At 41.0% G+C, this 17,458-nt stretch overlaps 1 protein-coding gene across 3 annotated transcripts in view; it reads right to left on the bottom strand.

The window, feature by feature from the left end:
- Positions 1-17,458, bottom strand: part of LOC146197448 (death-associated protein kinase dapk-1-like) — a 154,679-nt gene that overhangs the window by 6,487 nt on the left and 130,734 nt on the right. For all 3 annotated transcript variants that reach the window (XM_084599273.1, XM_084599274.1, XM_084599275.1), the window contains exons 8-17: positions 17,217-17,315; positions 14,687-14,785; positions 10,161-10,238; positions 9,866-10,055; positions 9,253-9,497; positions 7,987-8,194; positions 6,521-6,804; positions 3,602-3,790; positions 1,401-1,583; positions 665-871 (exon numbers count right to left, since the gene is read on the bottom strand). In XM_084599273.1, the coding sequence (XP_084455399.1) occupies positions 665-871; positions 1,401-1,583; positions 3,602-3,790; positions 6,521-6,804; positions 7,987-8,194; positions 9,253-9,497; positions 9,866-10,055; positions 10,161-10,238; positions 14,687-14,785; positions 17,217-17,315 (1,782 nt within the window). The remainder of the gene's footprint in view (positions 1-664; positions 872-1,400; positions 1,584-3,601; positions 3,791-6,520; positions 6,805-7,986; positions 8,195-9,252; positions 9,498-9,865; positions 10,056-10,160; positions 10,239-14,686; positions 14,786-17,216; positions 17,316-17,458) is intronic.

Below are 17,458 nucleotides of genomic sequence, written 5' to 3'. Positions count from 1 at the left end.
TACTCACATGGAGTTGGTTCTTGATAATTTGAACTCCAAGGGGAGCATTGTTAATGCAGCAGCATTTAAAGCCTCGTTCACTGAAAACCTGGCGTTGGTATTGTGAACGAAAAGTTATTAGCATGGTGCTAGCAGGTGGTAACTGGCAGATGACATAGCCGAGCACTAACTGGACATAATGCCCGACATTACATTTGGCAGGAGCTGCCAACTCGGGTTGCCTTGCATTCACGTTACCCCTAGGCCACACAGGCACATTCATATGGCCTAGTTAGTGGGGCTTTATATGTGGCCTGGTAGCCTACGCTATCGTGTCATGTCCTTAAAGGCACAGCTTAAGTGTCCCCCATAATATTCGTACCCTGCTATGCATGTCTTGCCATGTAAAATCACTGCATGGCCCCCTTTCTTTTAATACAGGTGATGTCAACAGAACCAAAGTGTCAATTTGAATAATTCAAGTGACTTCAAATTAATGCAGTTATGAAGAACTATTTATTATGCGGGAATTTATTTAGAGGTCTAAACCCAATGGCCTGAGACATGAAATTAGCTGATACACGAGTTCACTACAGCACCATCCTCCTCCTGTGCACTCAACTAATTCTGTTGTCATCTAGCAGCTCAGTACATGACTAAAAAAATGACAAATGGTTGCTGTTACCTGCATTCTGGAGAAGATTATGGCTAGGATGTGTGGGAAGTCATCAAAGGGCAGGACATGGACCCCACAGTAAACGCCTTGGGTGTAGTTGGGATCTGAAGGGTCCCAGAGGCCATCCAGTGTCTCAAATAGGTTGAAGCATGGGAATTCGTACTCTACATCCCCATCATTGTCGCACTTGGTGCACATCTTGAGATTCTCCAGCACCTGAATAGCATCAGCAAGCATGCACCATTACTACACCATAAACACGAGCATTACCAATTGAAAAAGATTGATTCCTCGGTTATAGCCACATAACAAGATTCAAAAAAAGATGAAGGCATCAGAAATATAAAGTTTTTGCAGTAGCAGGGTACTGTGCTATAACTCTGGCAGGTTTAGTTGAAAACACTAGATGGACTGACTTTGACAAAATATTCCAGCACTAGAGCAATACATCAGCAACTGGAAACCATGAGGCACAAGAAGCTAGTGCACAGAGAGGATGCAGTGTGTTTATCTTACCTTATTCTTTCTTAATAATGAGTGTTGAAGTAATATATCTCGGATCCTTTTCAGAACACTTCTTATTCTTTACAACTTCAACTTCTATTGTCTGTTGCCATGCATTTGTGCACTTTTTAATCAGCTCCATTACTAGCTGTTGGCTGCCACAAGACTTTCTTTTTAGGACCCACTAAGCAAATGTTTTCAAAAGGACAAATAAGAGAAACCAACGAGCACTGTAACACACCTGCAAAAGGTCTATGGCATCAGTGTCGGGGAAAGCAAACTGGAAGTCTTCCACTGTGTAGCAGCCTGTCACACGTGCCTTTTCAATGTGCTCTTGGGAGAGCAGCTCACCAATGACGGAACTGCAGAGCCACTTGGGGTTCAGAACCACCATGTCCTCCGTCTCAGATTTTGTGTACAGCACCTGCAAGCGGGGAATGCGCAGTAGCGTGTGACATATGGCCCAGCTGATAAGAACTTACATGTATGAGCCTGATCTGGCACGGAAATTCATCACCACTGTTGTCATCATAATTGTCATCATTCTAACTACACCCACTGCAGGACAAAGGATCTCTAATTGACCTTGTCTAACCTCATCCACCCCTCTGACCCTCTGTTTCCCCAGCAACATTTTTTCCCCCTCTGTTAGCATTTGTTGGAATCATCTTGCACTTAAGAATCATCTCTGTATGTCTAAGTGCTTTTTTTGTAAACAAAAAAGATGTGATTAGTAAGTAGCAAAAACCCCGTGTGCTAGGGAGTCTGGGCTTTTCAAGCTGTTCACACAGCTTTTTCCTGTCCTCCTCGCAGCATCTCTTTGTTGTGGAATAAATTTCAAATTTCAAATAATACCAGGCATCATTTTTAGGGCTGTGCCATCACCATTAACTGGTGTATTAAAGGCACCGATATACGAGGTAGATCTCTGCTGGTCCAAGTGACTTTACTACAGAGGGAAAGTTCTACATGACTCGCAGGAAAATGAGATACCAGAAGATCTTATGAAAATGCACGATTAATGCTTTTATAGTGTTGGCACAATTCATCACACAAGTGTGTATAGCAAATTCTTTATGAAAGAACAACTAAAAACATGCATGTGCAAATAAAGCATGTTGAGACAGAGAAGTCCAGCATAACATAGGAGACAAGATACTGCACCCAATATAGTAGTACAATAAATGCATACTGTAGCTCAACACAGGAAAAAGAGAAAAGATTATAAAGACACGCGTACAGAGACAAGAAAACATATTGCCCATACTTTTCGTTCTACGATTTATCTTACACAAAAGCAGATGTACAATATGTACTGGTGTTTTCAAAAGTAAAAGGAAGGCGACTCTGTTGGAAAATTCTATTTCTATCCAAAGCATAGTGGTCAAGATTAATTGATGCACTGTGTGATTCATGCAATCACAGCCAGGCAAAATATATCTATTCAAGAATGCATAAAATGAGGGCGATGAAATTATGCATTTTTTTGCTAGCTCCCATTTTCAATGCATTAAGCCCATTAGCCTATGAGCTCACATATTCAGTTTAAGAAGAAGGCTGTTGTATTGTTTTCCATAGGTGAAGGTTTGTGGTAAAACATAAGACCTAGCAAAACACCCTTGAGCAAACCAGAAAAAAACCATTTGTGATGAAGTAGTGTATTATGAAAAACATTTGATGAATTTCAACTCCTTTCACACCAGCAAGGAAGTGGAATCTCTGCTTATTGTTCTTCCTTGATGCAAACTTCTAGCAGTGCAGACATGTTAATACAGAAATAGCTAGAAGGTGGATGAGATTGAGACCAAATTGCACACTCTGGATCACAGGCATAACTTGATACTACATGCACAGACTGCATAATGCCGGCGCATTGCAGACACAATACTGCCAGGAAGCGGTACAAAATTTTTTCAGACTAAACGAAAACCTTCCTCTTGTAAGGAATACTTAAGCTTCTGACTTGATAGGATGAGTTCATTAAAATTCAAGGAGATATATATGTATGTACAAAATTGATATACATGTCATTATCTATACTTATGTAAATCAATTTTAGAATGAAATGTGCAAATACCTTTTTACTCGCCCCTGTATCTTAACTCTGATGTAAGTTTGGTCATATGTAGATACCGGAATCATTCTGGTAATGAATGAGAAAACTACAAGGACTGCGTGTGCTTTCAGGATGTGAACCGCAGTGCTGCTATTTCCAGATTCACATTCACACATTTAGGAAAGCTTTGATATCCATGCTGCAGTAAGCAGCACAGATGGTTCAAGCCTTATAAGAACAATTACCCTGAGCTTTACTACTTCCCTAGTTTGTGAACAGTGATTAAACATAACTAACGTTTCAAGATGCTTTTCAGAAGAGTTTACATACCACCAAGCAGTATGGTAACATCATATGTTTACAATTGTATTGATGTAAAAGCTCACCTCTCCCATGAGCTGCAGTTGGTGGATTAGCTCACGCATGTGTTCTTCGCCAGCCAAAGGATTCACTTGTATATGCACCATGTCCATGAATTGCCGCCATGTGAGCACCGGGAACGACGGCGATGATTTCCTCCAGTTTGGAAGGTGCCCAACCATTGATTCCAGAAACCCAGTGCTTTTTGGAAGGCTCTAAAGAAAAGAAAGAATTCAGTTCACCTTCAAGCTATTCTACTGGTGCATACGTCCGCACATGGTGTGAAAAGCGAGTAAAGAATATGTATGAACAAGGTTGTGGTATGTTCCATTGATTCTTTATATGACAGCAGGACACATTTGTCCTGCTAGCTTGAAGTGCAGGCAAAAGGACAATGTTACACCTCTGCACCACATTTTTGCATGCTGAGTGCTACCAAACAATCAAACAAACCATTCAGTACGTTTTGATCTGTTGCAGATAGGCTTGCTTGGAGTTCTGTGCACGTTTACAATTGCAGGTGTACATACATACCCATTACATAATTTTATTACCATTCATCAATACAGAGTACATTCTCGTGCCCGCAAAAGTGCAGGAGCGCTTGTGGGCGGGCGCATGCTCCACGCCAAAATAAACAATAATAAACTAAAGGTACATCATACAATAAAGTACATGGCAAAAACACTTTCACGTAGCATGCTGTGTAGAATGACTAAACAACCATTTTTCTGCTTCTCGCTTAACTTGAGCAAGAGAAGTCAACTGTACAATTTCATTTGGCAATCTAATAAAGTGATAGGGAATGGAATAGGCACGACACCTTTTTCCGAAATTAGTGTACACCCTTGGTAGTTTAAAACGTTCATTCTTGCGAAACACTCTAGGTGTATCCTGAGGGAGTTTGAATTTACTCGAAAAAAAGTTTTTTGTGATAAGTACTAAGGCAAAAAGATCTGATAGAGAACAGATTTCTGCATTGATTAGTTTAGCCCTCTCATCTAAGTTTTCTGGGACAGTCCCATACATAATATTATTTGAAATTCGGTACAGCAGTTTATTGACCTGAAAAATTCTGAAATTCGAACCAGAGCCATAGACTGTGACACAATATCGTAATACAGATTCACCCTAAGCACTAAAAACCATTTTACGGTGCCTGATTGGGCAGGTGAACCTTAGCTTGTACAGTTGGGCTGAAACAGTTCGAAGACGATTGACAACATGCTGAATATGTGTAGCCCATGACAAATGTTGATCGAAGTAAAGGCCAAGGTATTTTACTGTAGATGAGAATTTCGACATTTCGGCACAGACCATTTTGGCATAAAAATGTTATTTTAAACATTGTTCATCTTTTCAATCTTTCACCTGCCTCGTAATATTTGTTGAAGCAATTTTCAATTCTAACGTAGGTAAGTTCCTAATGCATAAGAAAAGTCTGAAGTAGGGATTGCACATCACGTCTGAAGTCTTTTTACGAGGATGATGGTATATCATAGTTTAACCCTTTTTCTTTTTTTTTATAAAAGCAGTGAAGAAAACAGCTTGAAATTGGCGTCATTCTGTTTCTAGAGCCGTCCTTAGTGACATTCTAGCATTCTTATGCATGTGAACATGCTTAACTATAAAGGGTTAATGGCGCAAAAATTTGGTCATGAGTTGCTTGTCTGCATTTATTTGGAGACATCAGTAAACAAGCTGCTGCTAGGAGTTCAACACCTGACAAGTAATCGATAATTGAATTTGTTGTCGCATGCTGCTTTGGTTTCAGTTCATACAGCGCCTGTCACCAGTAAGCAGACCGGAGGTTCCATGAGTATAAGAAAGCTGCAGAGTGTAATGTTATAACTGCTTGTTCATTTGTTCTCATTCTGGATCTTGAGGCTGGTTGTCTAAGAGGTGAAATTAATTAAACCAATTTGCTGTCTTTTTATGCCTCACATAGCCTGAAGCCGACCTACAAGTCATACCCTTGCTCAGATCTGGAAACCTGAAGAAGAAATTCAATTCATAAATCATTTGCCGGGCATTAGAAAGAGGAAAACGTGCAACCAAGAATTAAGTGTCTATGCTCCTTTAGAACTGAAAGGTAATCAGGACACATGGAAAGAAGTACTACAAGTACTACTGCTTACTTTTTAATTTTCTTCCCCTAAATATTCAAATCCATGCACTGACCAACACTTCTCTCAAATTAGATTGAGTACTTCACCACATTATTCAGTTTTCAGTTATATTACGTGGCTGAATTTGCTACAGAAATGTTGCAGATAAACAGGGAACTGCCTTTTACACTATTGCTGATTTTAGAAACTGCTGCACAGGTGGAGAAGCATGACTTCTCAGCTTGTTCAGAGGGCTGCAGCAACAGACCTCAGTTGGCACATTAGGACATAGAATGTGCCACGTCTCTGGTTGACAGTTGAGCTATAAGAGTTCCTTATCACAGTTATCAGTGAGGTTACCAACCCTGAAAATGGCATGATAAATGCTTGTATCACGTTCCATATAATACTGACTGCTAATTGGTAACAGAACTAGTGTGATGAAAAAGTCGCTACATGAATAATATGGGCTACAAAACTATTAAAGAATCATGCATGCTAATTCACAATATGTGCTTGGAGTAAGTCACAAGATGTATATTTAACAATTAACGTTTGGATGGAGGCTTAGGCAAATTGGTAAATTATGACCTTTCTCATCTCGCGTGTGGTGCTCTTTTTACATAGTGCTCAAAAAACTATTTTGCCAAATATTTTTTAAGCAACCGTATAGCAACCGAAATACACATCATGCTTTTTATTATTTTCGGATAGATCACAGACAGCTACAAATACCGATGTCATCATCATCATCATCAGCCGGACTATACCCACTGCAAGGCAAAGGCCTCTCCCATTACGTAGTTGCCATATTTTAATTAAAAGACAATCATTCACCTGAATGATCTTTGCTCTGTTGTTAGACAGGTACTGCTTGAGTGACTTCATGCTCTGTGACCCAACGACATGGGCGTCCATGACGAACACGGTCTCGTGCAGGTCGAACACATGCTGGAAGCGCTCCTTGGCGGCTGCCAGGATTATTCTAGCTTCCGCTTCTGCATTGTTCTGCTGCTGCTGTGCATCGCAATTCTGGTTCCTGTAGGTGTTGCTTGCGCAGACATCAGCATGCGTGGCCACCAGAGCCACTCTAAGAGGAGTGGCACTTTTACCTCCCATTCCTGCAGGTGAGTAGACGGAAGAAATTCATTAAGGAGCACAGTGTTCTCATATTTCTTGCAGCAATAAAAGCAACTGAAAAAATTACTATGAGAAAAAAAAAGTCTGTTAAATAAAGGAGCGAAGGTATGAGTACACGCTCGCCTGAAAGTCTTTGAGCCACAGGGTTCAATTGCTGTTTAACCGCATAATGCTGCATCACTTAACATTAAGGACCGATATATCTTGAAAGTTGAGAATGAGGGTTTGACTTGCTGTGCCGTTTTGAAAGATTCAGGGCTGCCAGTGCATGCTAAATTGAGCTGCACACACCAGCAAACGTTGTTAGAGTAAACATATGTATGCACTCTGCTTAATACAGGCATACAATGCTGAGGTAGAGAGCAAATACTACACTAATGAACAGAAAACACTATGTGACAGAACTTTCTCAAACCTCAAAACCAATGATGACGATAGAGCACTACTGGAAGGCCTTATTTACAATGGCACAGACAGCGTCAATATACATTGAAACATTTTTGTTTTTCTTTTCAATTCACAACTGTCAAGACCTGGTGTAGATGAATAGGTGTAAAACTGAAACATTTTATCACATTTATGTGCACTGACATTGATACTACTAAAAGAAGCGAAAACATGCATGCACACATTAAACGAAGTGCAAAGTCATAAAACACAATGCCATTTCTACTTGGAGTGTGGATTTCTGCTCGTCAAGTGACACATAAAAAGAAGGTTAATTTGTGCACCTGCAAGCTAATTAATATTATAAACATACTGCACGTCAGTATGCTAAAGATCTATCGCTGCATACTCGGCAGCATGCAAACTGCCAAAAGGTTAGAAAGAAGAATAAATGGCACTCTTTTGCAAAAAAGACATGTACCAAAGATGTAATGCATAAAGCAAAGCTACAGCTCAAAGAATAACAAACTTAATTGTATAATGTGCTGCCTACAATTATTTCCTCACCTCACCTAAGTTTCAGTTCGATTGTTTGCTAACTCTCTCTTCCTCATAAGAGATGGGGTATGTTAGGTAACAAATGCAAGTTAGCAATAGCGTGGCTGCAAAGAAGAGCAAATGTAGTGCATGGGCAGGCAATGGCAATAAAGCCGTACCCTCCTGAACAGGTGATCACACAAAGGGATCTGACCAGATAAAGAAAAAGTCCCTCTTACCCAGGGGTTCCACAGGAGGTGCCCTCGCCTGCAGGTACGCCAGCCAAAAGCAGATCTGCCTGATCTGCGTTTGCACAGGGTCGGCAAGACTGAACACGACCAGATGAAGGCAGTGGGCATTGCCCACAAAGTGATCATACAGCATGAGGTACGGCTCGTGGCCCGAGAACTCCCATATGCTCAGGTCACCCACTCCAGACACTGTCACCTGCACAGGCAAAGAGCAGTAAGTTTCACAGCACTTTCACATCCAAAAGGAAACTGTCATTGTTTCATAGTACTACACACTTGTATGCTGTTCTCAGCAAAAATGGCAGGGAAAAGTTTGCTTGAAAAATACACATGATGATATCAGAGCAACCATCATATGGAAAAAATGAACCTCAGCAGGACATGCGATGCAGTAAAAAGATAACCAACGGTGTAAAAAGATAACCAACGGAAATGTTCATAAGTCAGGTGGAGAGATAAGATCTGGAAGTGAGGCCAGCGAAAGATGCAGGTGCAAGGCAAGTGTAAGTGATGATCATTAGTGGAGGCCATTGTCTTGCAATGGATGTGATTGGCTGATGATGATAATGATGAGAATCATGACAATAATGGTGGATAACATATTGCTGGACTAAGTAAACTGTTGTACAACAAAGTGCTTTTCAGGCAAGGAATAAACAAGCAGTGCTATCATAGGGGCCAGTTGGTTCTACATAATGGTTCTCAGCGTGCTAGGACACACTAACAGAAGAAAAACGTGAAACTAAAAACAAACTAAAATAATGAGGCTGTCATGATGAAAAGAGCAGAATGAAAACATCAACAATATGCATGTTTGACAAAGTGATGAAAATTTTCATTGATTAATAAATTTAGGGCTCCTATCCAGAATTTTTCATATTCTATTTTAAAGCAGCTACTTTTAAAAACATCTGCAGTTTAAGCCCCAGTAACCAATATGAAAAATGACATGGTCTAAGGTCCTGAAAAGATCTGGCAAAATACTCATTTCAATGCAGTATATAAAAACTAAGCATCAAATTTCTTAATTTAATACAAACAGAATAAAAATACTCAATTCACATTGAAACATCTTGAATAATCTCACAACCCAAAGGTGCCTTTAGATTTGCTGTTGAGAAAAGGAGCACGCACACTCATATTTATTTTTAAACAACCTTAATGTTGTTTTAAGAGAGAGGTTTACCATACAAACATTTATATGTTAGGTGTCATGGAACAATTTTCGTAAATTCTTCCACACCACGAACGAACCTGCTGCACGTCGATGCCATGTGTGTAGTTTACATTTGTGGTATCAGGAAACAGTGGCTGTGAAGGACCCATCACATCAGCACAGCTGGAGATGAGGAGGGCGGGAGGAGTAGTGGACTTCTTGTAGTCATTCAGTTCGGCCATGTCGTTGAGGTCTGCAGTCCGGATGTTGTTCTCGCTGTCCGTGTCAATCGTGAACTCATCCATTGCAGGCGTGCTTGATCGGCTGCTGTGAGGCCCTGACGCTGCACAAAGAAGCAACGCTTTGCATGATTGAAGGCAAATGACAAAACTTTATTTGCTTAGATGTACATAGTATATAGTAAAAAGAAGAAAAGTGGTCATGATAACTGGTCACCAGAAAAACCAAAACTTGTTGGTGAGCTGAATGAGCACAGGTTATAATCACCTAAGCTTGCCGTGAATTGAAGAGCATCTCTAAAACAAAAAACAGTAAAATGTTAACCCTACCCCCACACTGAAAAGCCACACGCTTAAGGACAATCAGCAAAACACATAACAGTGTGCATACTATGTCTTCATCTCTGTACTAAAGCCATTTAATTTTAAATGTGGATCAACTAGCCCAGACCAAAGTATAAGTGGTGCATACTTGGCCTCGGCTTTGGCGATGTGGGAGATGTCTTGGAGCGCCGAAACCAACTGCTGAAATATCCACACTTTAGAGACTCCAGAAGCGTTGTCTTTCCCACACCACTGTGGCCCAGAACTTTGAGTTTTATTCGAGAGAGTGGCTGAGTCCCCGGTATCATCTGGGCTATGTACTCCTCTTTAAGTTGTTCCTATAAGTAAGAGACAGCAATGCAATGAATACAGGAAACACATCAATCAGGATTATGAGAAAAATTTGCCGTGCAATGACATGAGAGGCAGCAATTATATCTTACATTCCTGAGGCGATTCAGCAGATCACCTATAGCACTGTGGCCTTGGGCAAGGGCAGTGATTTCTGCAGGGAATCCAGCCTGAATAGTGTAAGACATGTCCAATAAGCATTTTTGCAAATGCCACTATTGGAAAGTGACAGAGAAGCACATGCTGTGTAACCCCAAAGTTGGCAAAGGACCAATAAAGCAAAATGAAATTTGTAAAACCTTTGGCTTCTGCACAGATCATGTGCGATATTGTTATAGTAATGGAACAAAAATTTAGCCGATTCATGTCTCCTAGAAGAAAGAGTGTTTTACTAAATATATTAGTAGTGCTACCAAAAAAACAAGAGCAAAATGCTAGTGAAGCTAGCTTAGCAGTGCTGTTAGAGGAACTAGAGGGCATGAAATGGGATGTCATAGGGCTTAGTGAGGTTAGGAGGCCGAATGAGGCATATACTGTACTGAAGGATGGGCATGTACTGTGTTATCGAGGCTTACCAGAGAGGCGACAACTAGGAGTAGGTTTCCTTGTCAATAAATATATAGCGGGTAATATAGATGAATTCTATAGTATTAATGAGAGGGTTGCAGGCATCATAATTAGGCTTCATAAGCGGTATAAACTGAAGGTTGTACAGGCCTATGCACCTACATGTAGTTATGATGACCAGGCAGTTGAAATCTTCTATGAAGATGTAGAATCGGCAATGCGAAAAGTAAAGACGCAGTATACTGTACTAATGGGCGATTTCAATGCCAAGGTAGGGAAAAAACAGGCAGGAGACAAGGCAGTAGGTGACTATGGCATTGGTTCTAGGAATAGCAGGGGGGAGTTACTAGTTGAGTTTGCAGAGCGCAATAACTTACGAATAATGAATACCTTCTTCAGCAAACGGAAGAACCGGAAATGGACATGGAAAAGTCCTAACGGAGAGACTAAAAATGAAATCGACTTCATAATGTGTTCAACCTCTGCCATTATGCAAGATGTAGAGGTAATCGGGAAAGTGCGATGCAGTGACCACAGGATGGTGAGGTCCTGAATTAGACTAAATCTGAAGAAGGAACGCAACAGATTAGTAAGAAAGAAACCCATCAACGAATTAGCGGTGAGGGGGAGGGCAGAAGAGTTCAGGATCTCGCTACAGAATAGGTTTTCAGCTCTAACTGAGGATGGCGACATTACCCTGGAGGCAAGGAACAATAATTTCAGAGATATCGTTACTGAGTGCGCGGTAGAAGTAGGCGGTAGGATAGTTAGAGAGGATACCGGCAAGCTGTCTAAGGAGACGAAAGATTTGATTAAGAAACGCCAGAGTATGGAAGCTTCCAACCCAACAGACCAGATCGAATTGGCCGAGATATCAAAGCTAATCAATAAGCGCAAGGTGGCCAATATAAGGAAGTATAACATGGAGAAAATTGAGCATGCTGTAAAGAACGGGGGAAGCCTTAAAGCGGCAAAGAAGAAATTGGGCATAGGCAAAAACCAGATTTATGCGATAAGGGACAAGGCGGGCAACGTCATCACTAATATGGAAAAGATAGTCAAAGTAGCCGAGGAGTTCTATACAGATCTCTACAGTAGCCAAACTAGTCAGGACCATAATGAGATTGGCGGTAGGGAAAAACAGTCAGACTTTCCACCAGTGACGAAGGACGAGGTCAAGAAAGCACTAGAAACTATGAAAAGGGGGAAATCAGCTGGAGAGGATCAGATAACTACAGATTTGCTGAAGGACGGGGGGATATCGTGCTAGAAAAACTGGCCACCCTGTATACGCAGTGCCTGGTGTCATCGACGGTACCGGAACCACGGAAGAATGCAAACATTATCCTCATTCACAAGAAAGGAGACTCTAAGAACCTTAAAAATTACAGACCAATCAGCTTACTGTCTGTTACGTATAAGGTATTTACTAAGGTAATCACTAATAGAATCAGGACAACCTTAGACTGCAATCAAGCAAAAGATCAAGCAGGGTTTCGGAAACGGTACTCTACTATCGATCATATCCATACCATCAATCAGGTGATAGAAAAATGCTCGGAATATAACCAGCCCTTATACATAGCATTCATTGATTACGAAAAAGCATTTGACTCAGTTGAAACCTCGGCGGTGATGCAGGCATTGCGAAATCAGGGGGTAGACGAGCCGTACGTGAAAGTGCTGGAAGATATATATAGTGGCTGCACAGCAACCATAGTTCTGCATAAAGAAAGTAACAAAATTCCCATAAAGAAAGGTGTTAGGCAAGGAGATACAATCTCCCCAGTACTATTCACAGCTTGTTTAGAGGAAGTATTCAGAGACTTGGAATGGGAGCAGTTAGGGATAAGGGTAGATGGAGAATACCTCAGTAATCTGCGATTTCCTGATGACATTGCCTTGCTAAGCTACTCGGGGGATGAACTGCAAATAATGATTGATGACCTAGACAGGAAAAGTAGAAAGGTAGGCTTGAAAATCAATAAGCAGAAGACTAAGGTAATGTTCAACAGCCTCGGGAAGGAACAGCAGTTTACATTAGGTAGCGAAATACTGGAAGTAATAGGCGAATATGTCTACTTAGGACAGGTAGTAACCGCAGATCCGGACCACGAAAAGGAAATAACAAGAAGAATATGATTGGGATGGAGCGCATTTGGCAAGCACTCGCAGATTATGACTAGCAGCTTACCGGTATCGCTCAAGAGGAAAGTATACAACAGTTGCATCTTGCCTGTTCTCACCTATGGGGCTGAAACGTGGAGGCTAACCAAGAGAGTTCTACTTAAGTTGAGGACAACCCAGAGGGCTATGGAACGAAAAATGGTAGGGGTAACATTAACAGATAGAAAGCGTGCAGAGTGGGTCAGAGAAATAACTCAAGTTACCGACATTCTAGTAGAAATTAAGAAGAAGAAATGGACATGGGCAGGACATGTAGTACGAAGAGAGGATAACCGATGGTCGCTGAGGGTAACAAACTGGATTCCAAGGGAAGGAAAGCGTAGCAGGGGGCGGCAGAAAGTTAGGTGGGCGGATGAGATTAAGAAGTTCGCAGGGGTCAAGTGGATGCAGCTAGCACAGAACCGGGTTAAGTGGAGAAATATGGGAGAGGCCTTCGCCCTGCAGTGGGCATAATCAGGCTGCTGCTGATGATGATGAAAATGCATGATGTTTTTTATGCAGATATACCAGCTAAATGTAACCAAGCTTTTAAAATAAACATAGAGTGTCCTAGCTGACTGAAGCAAACTGAGAGCTGTTGAGAGTCATCTGGCCTAGACTGCATTATATTTTTGTGTGCCAAAGTTATAGATAATAGTAATTAGACCTACTACCGAACTTAACTGGTGTGGGCAAATCTTTGTCAGAAGCACAAATTAACTGCAGGATGCCTTTTTAGTTTTTGAAATAGCTGTTTGTTAACCAGCTGAATTTAAGGGTAACTAGTACATGGTTGTGCGCGGTCTAGAGTCAATCTCGATGACAATTGCAGCATGGCCTTTCCCTCTATATTAGGTGAACAGATAATACAAGATCTGAACAAAATAAAATTTTAAAGAGGGACAAGAAATCACTGCTGGAACCTCCCATTGGAATTTAAAATGGTATTAACTGGAACCAACTAGAATTAGAATTGAAACCTAACTGATTCCAATAGAAAAAAGTTGCCATAGGATTCAGATGGTAAAAAATTTTTATTAAGTCCAATGGGAACGCCAACTGGCATTAACTGGAATCTACAAGAACTTGTCGGAGCAGTCTGATAACCTAACTAGGTATATTTCCAAACTGTTTCATTTTATTGCAGTTAGAAAAATTGTAATTGGAACCAACAGAATTTTTCCGCAGAAACAAAGAAAAGCCTTCTTCGCCTTCGTTCCCAGGGTTGTTGGCCCTTCTTCCTCACCAGGGTCATTAGACGAGCTCGCTGCAAATCGTTTCTGGTACCGTGCAGCGGAGGCTCACTAATTGGTTCGAGAATGTGTCAATGTATTCGGTTTTATTTATGGGCCTTCAAAAAGGCTGTCCCATGACCAGCTGCTTGCTCACATCTCTCGCCAAGTACATGCAAAGCTGCATCGAGGGCAGCATTCCATAGAAAAGCATATCTTGTTCTCTGAGAAGCATCTTGGGGCTCCAAAGTGTCACCGCTATCATGTGAAAGCATTTTCTATTTTGAATCATTGTTTAATGCCGGTTAAGAAAGCACTTTGGATAAATGGTGGCTTGGTACAAACACTTGTCAGCTGTTTTTTCGAGGCTGCTTACAACTTTTCCATTAGCACTTTTTTCCACAAACCAATAATTAAATGGTTAGATAATTATTCTTTATTAATCAAAAAGTACTGAAGACTAGGACACGTGACTGTTAACAGCTCTCAGCTTGCTTCTCTAGGCTAGGATGCACCATCTTTTTTAAAACCTAATGTGGTTATGTTTACCTAGGACATACAGTATAACCAACAAAAGCAACTAAAAAACAACATAGCCAAGTACAATTCAACGGCGTAATATTTTAGGATGTGACCTTGAAACAATGGCATACCCTGTTCTTCTGGTCAACATTGCAGCCGGCAAGGCACAGGCAGCGGACAATTTCTGTATGGCCATTTTTGGCAGCCAGGTGTAGAGGGTACAAGCCAGCCTAGAAAGAAAAGAAAAATATTTTTTAATGCTTTTGGCTACAGTAAAGCAATGGCAGGCGTCATGCACAAGACTACATGTATTTGCAACAGATTATCAGCCCATTTATATCAGTCGCAAAAAAGAGAATAGCAGAAGCACCTTCCCATTCTACAACATATATTTCTTTGGAGCCTCGTACAATGCAGCATTTATGTCGCAACGGCCGTACCTAACTGGATAAAACCTAACCAGATAATGCTCTTAGTATGCTAATGTGCAGTGCAGGTATCCTACAGTCTATTGAACACCAAATAAATTCTTTATGTAATTTCATATATCGAAAACTCACTTAGTGAGAATAGCATATGACCAATATGCATACAAGACTGCAGACATCTCAACTTTCAGGAATATATAATACCTAACTGTATAATAACCATACGTAACCCATACACAACTCCTGACCGAACATTTCTAAATTCAGAGGGCAGCATTTTCACATATACTGCTAACAGATGTACACAGCTAAGACAACTGCACATCTCTTTTATAACAAAGGTCCCAAACAATCAATGCATATTAAAGCTTTGGTACTATGAGGGCTTTGTATGATCACAGTATATCAAGGTGCCATTTTCATCAGTGCCACAAAAATTTCAGCTTCTGCACTGCTGTTGTACAAATTTCTCTGCCATGGTTAATCCACTTGAAAATTGTGCTTAAAACCCACAGTAACCCCTCTGTACTAAAAGACTTCTTTTAACAGCTGCTTTGTCCATATAGGAAGAAAATCAATAAGGTGATCTTTTATTTTTGACATGGAGCTATACTGTTCTATCAGATCTCAGTTTCACTGGCCGGGTGTTGCACCATTCAGTAAGCTTTAGCGAATTGCTCTTTAAGCTCAGTTTATGACTGGGTGCTGCAATCTTCACAAAAAATCAACCACCTTCAAATAACTAAATGCATACAGACAGATTCATTACAGTTGTTCTAACAATATAGTTAAACAGAAACAGAATGGGCCTTAGTAAGAATTAAAACCAGCGGAAAGACGCAGACAAAGAGAGAAGCACACAACACAACCAGCATTGTGTTGTGTGCTTCTCTCTTTGTCTGCGTCTTTCCGCTGGTTTTAATCCTTACCAATATGTACCAACTGGCCCAACTCTCCACTCTACAGAATGGGCCTAAGCACGCATGCTCTCAACTAACAAGTGTCTAGATTATAATCTGGAGTCAAAATATTATTTCTCAAATTTTGTTTAGTACAGATTTGTACGATTAATTATGAATGGTGGGAGACCAATATACACTAGTTGCACCAATAGTTCTTCATGTGAGAAGCAGTTGAATGCCTTGCTGAAGATAGTGATTTGACTTGACGAATCCCTAGAAAGCTATTACGAATTTCATTAAATCGCACTGAGCACACGCATGAAATGTGAAATGCAAAGTTTGTAGCAGGATTATTCCACAATTTATATACTTCAGCTACATTTCTCACGATTACAGAAAAAAATATAAAAAAGACGTAAGAGGGGCGGTGCCGATTCCCAACCTCCTTCCTGTGGCACATGCTACTGCGTGACCAGTGAAATAGTGATGCCCTCTGTATTCTTTTTGCTTCTCTGACGATGCCCTGTCCACTCTTCCTCCTTTGACAACAGCTTGCTACAAGAGTATCGTTTGTGTCGTCAACCTGTCACCACTTCAGTGCCTCGTTGCTATGACAACCAGTGAGGCATGATGAGATTTTTTGCTGCTGGTTGCAGACGCTTCCTGTCCCCGCCATGCATGAGTCAAGTAAGGCTTTCACGTTTAAAAAATGTACAGTTGTGATCAAAAGTGGTGTACAACACTCAGCCAATGACAGAGCTCGGGAAAACTGCATCGAAATGCCATCTAGCGACAGCGTAAGGGACAGTGACATTGGCACATGCATGTGGATAAAATGGGGCACTGCCACTATTATCTCGATCTTAGATAGCTGTTGCTAGATAAAGTTGGGATGCAGTTTTCTCGAGCTCCGCCACCGACTAAGTGTTGTATACCACTTTTGCTCACGACTGTACATAATTAAAGTGACTACTGCCTGATAAAATAGTGTTCCACAATGGCAAGATCATGAAGACAGAAAGACATGACAAATGGCAATGGCATGACTTCATGACTATGGGCCTAGCATAAGTGCTCCATCATATGAAACTGTCTGCTTCTTCTTCTAGACCATGACAACACCGAGGGCCACTGAGTGATTATGGCGTGGAAGGCCACAGGCGCCACAAATAAACAAAAGCACGGAATGCACAAGTAGCTGATACAATGTCTAAAACTCAGCCACTTTTATGACCTCATTTTTTTTTTTTCAACCTATCTCATCTCTCCATCAAAACAGCACCAATTTTAAATGTCTCCATAACTATCCAAGGTTTAGTCAAATGTAGTACCTTGTTTGGCACATCAACCTTGCATCCAAAGGCACACAGTGTCTGGGCTAAGGACAGCAGACCATCACGGGCAGCAACATGGATTGCTGTTTCCCCATGCTGCAGAAAGATTAAAACATGACACGCATGGGCTACAGACGTGCTCACAACAAATCTTCTACATACCCCACCACTGAAGCTGTTATGGCAAGTTAGCTTAGAGAGTGAGATGGATAAAGAAGACAGAGCGGCAATTACATTAC

The sequence above is a fragment of the Amblyomma maculatum genome, chromosome 3 (genome assembly GCF_055883805.1).
Source record: "Amblyomma maculatum isolate TAMU_Amacu chromosome 3, ASM5588380v1, whole genome shotgun sequence".
Classification (NCBI taxonomy): domain Eukaryota; kingdom Metazoa; phylum Arthropoda; class Arachnida; order Ixodida; family Ixodidae; genus Amblyomma; species Amblyomma maculatum.
This window is presented reverse-complemented; position numbering and strand designations above follow the sequence as displayed.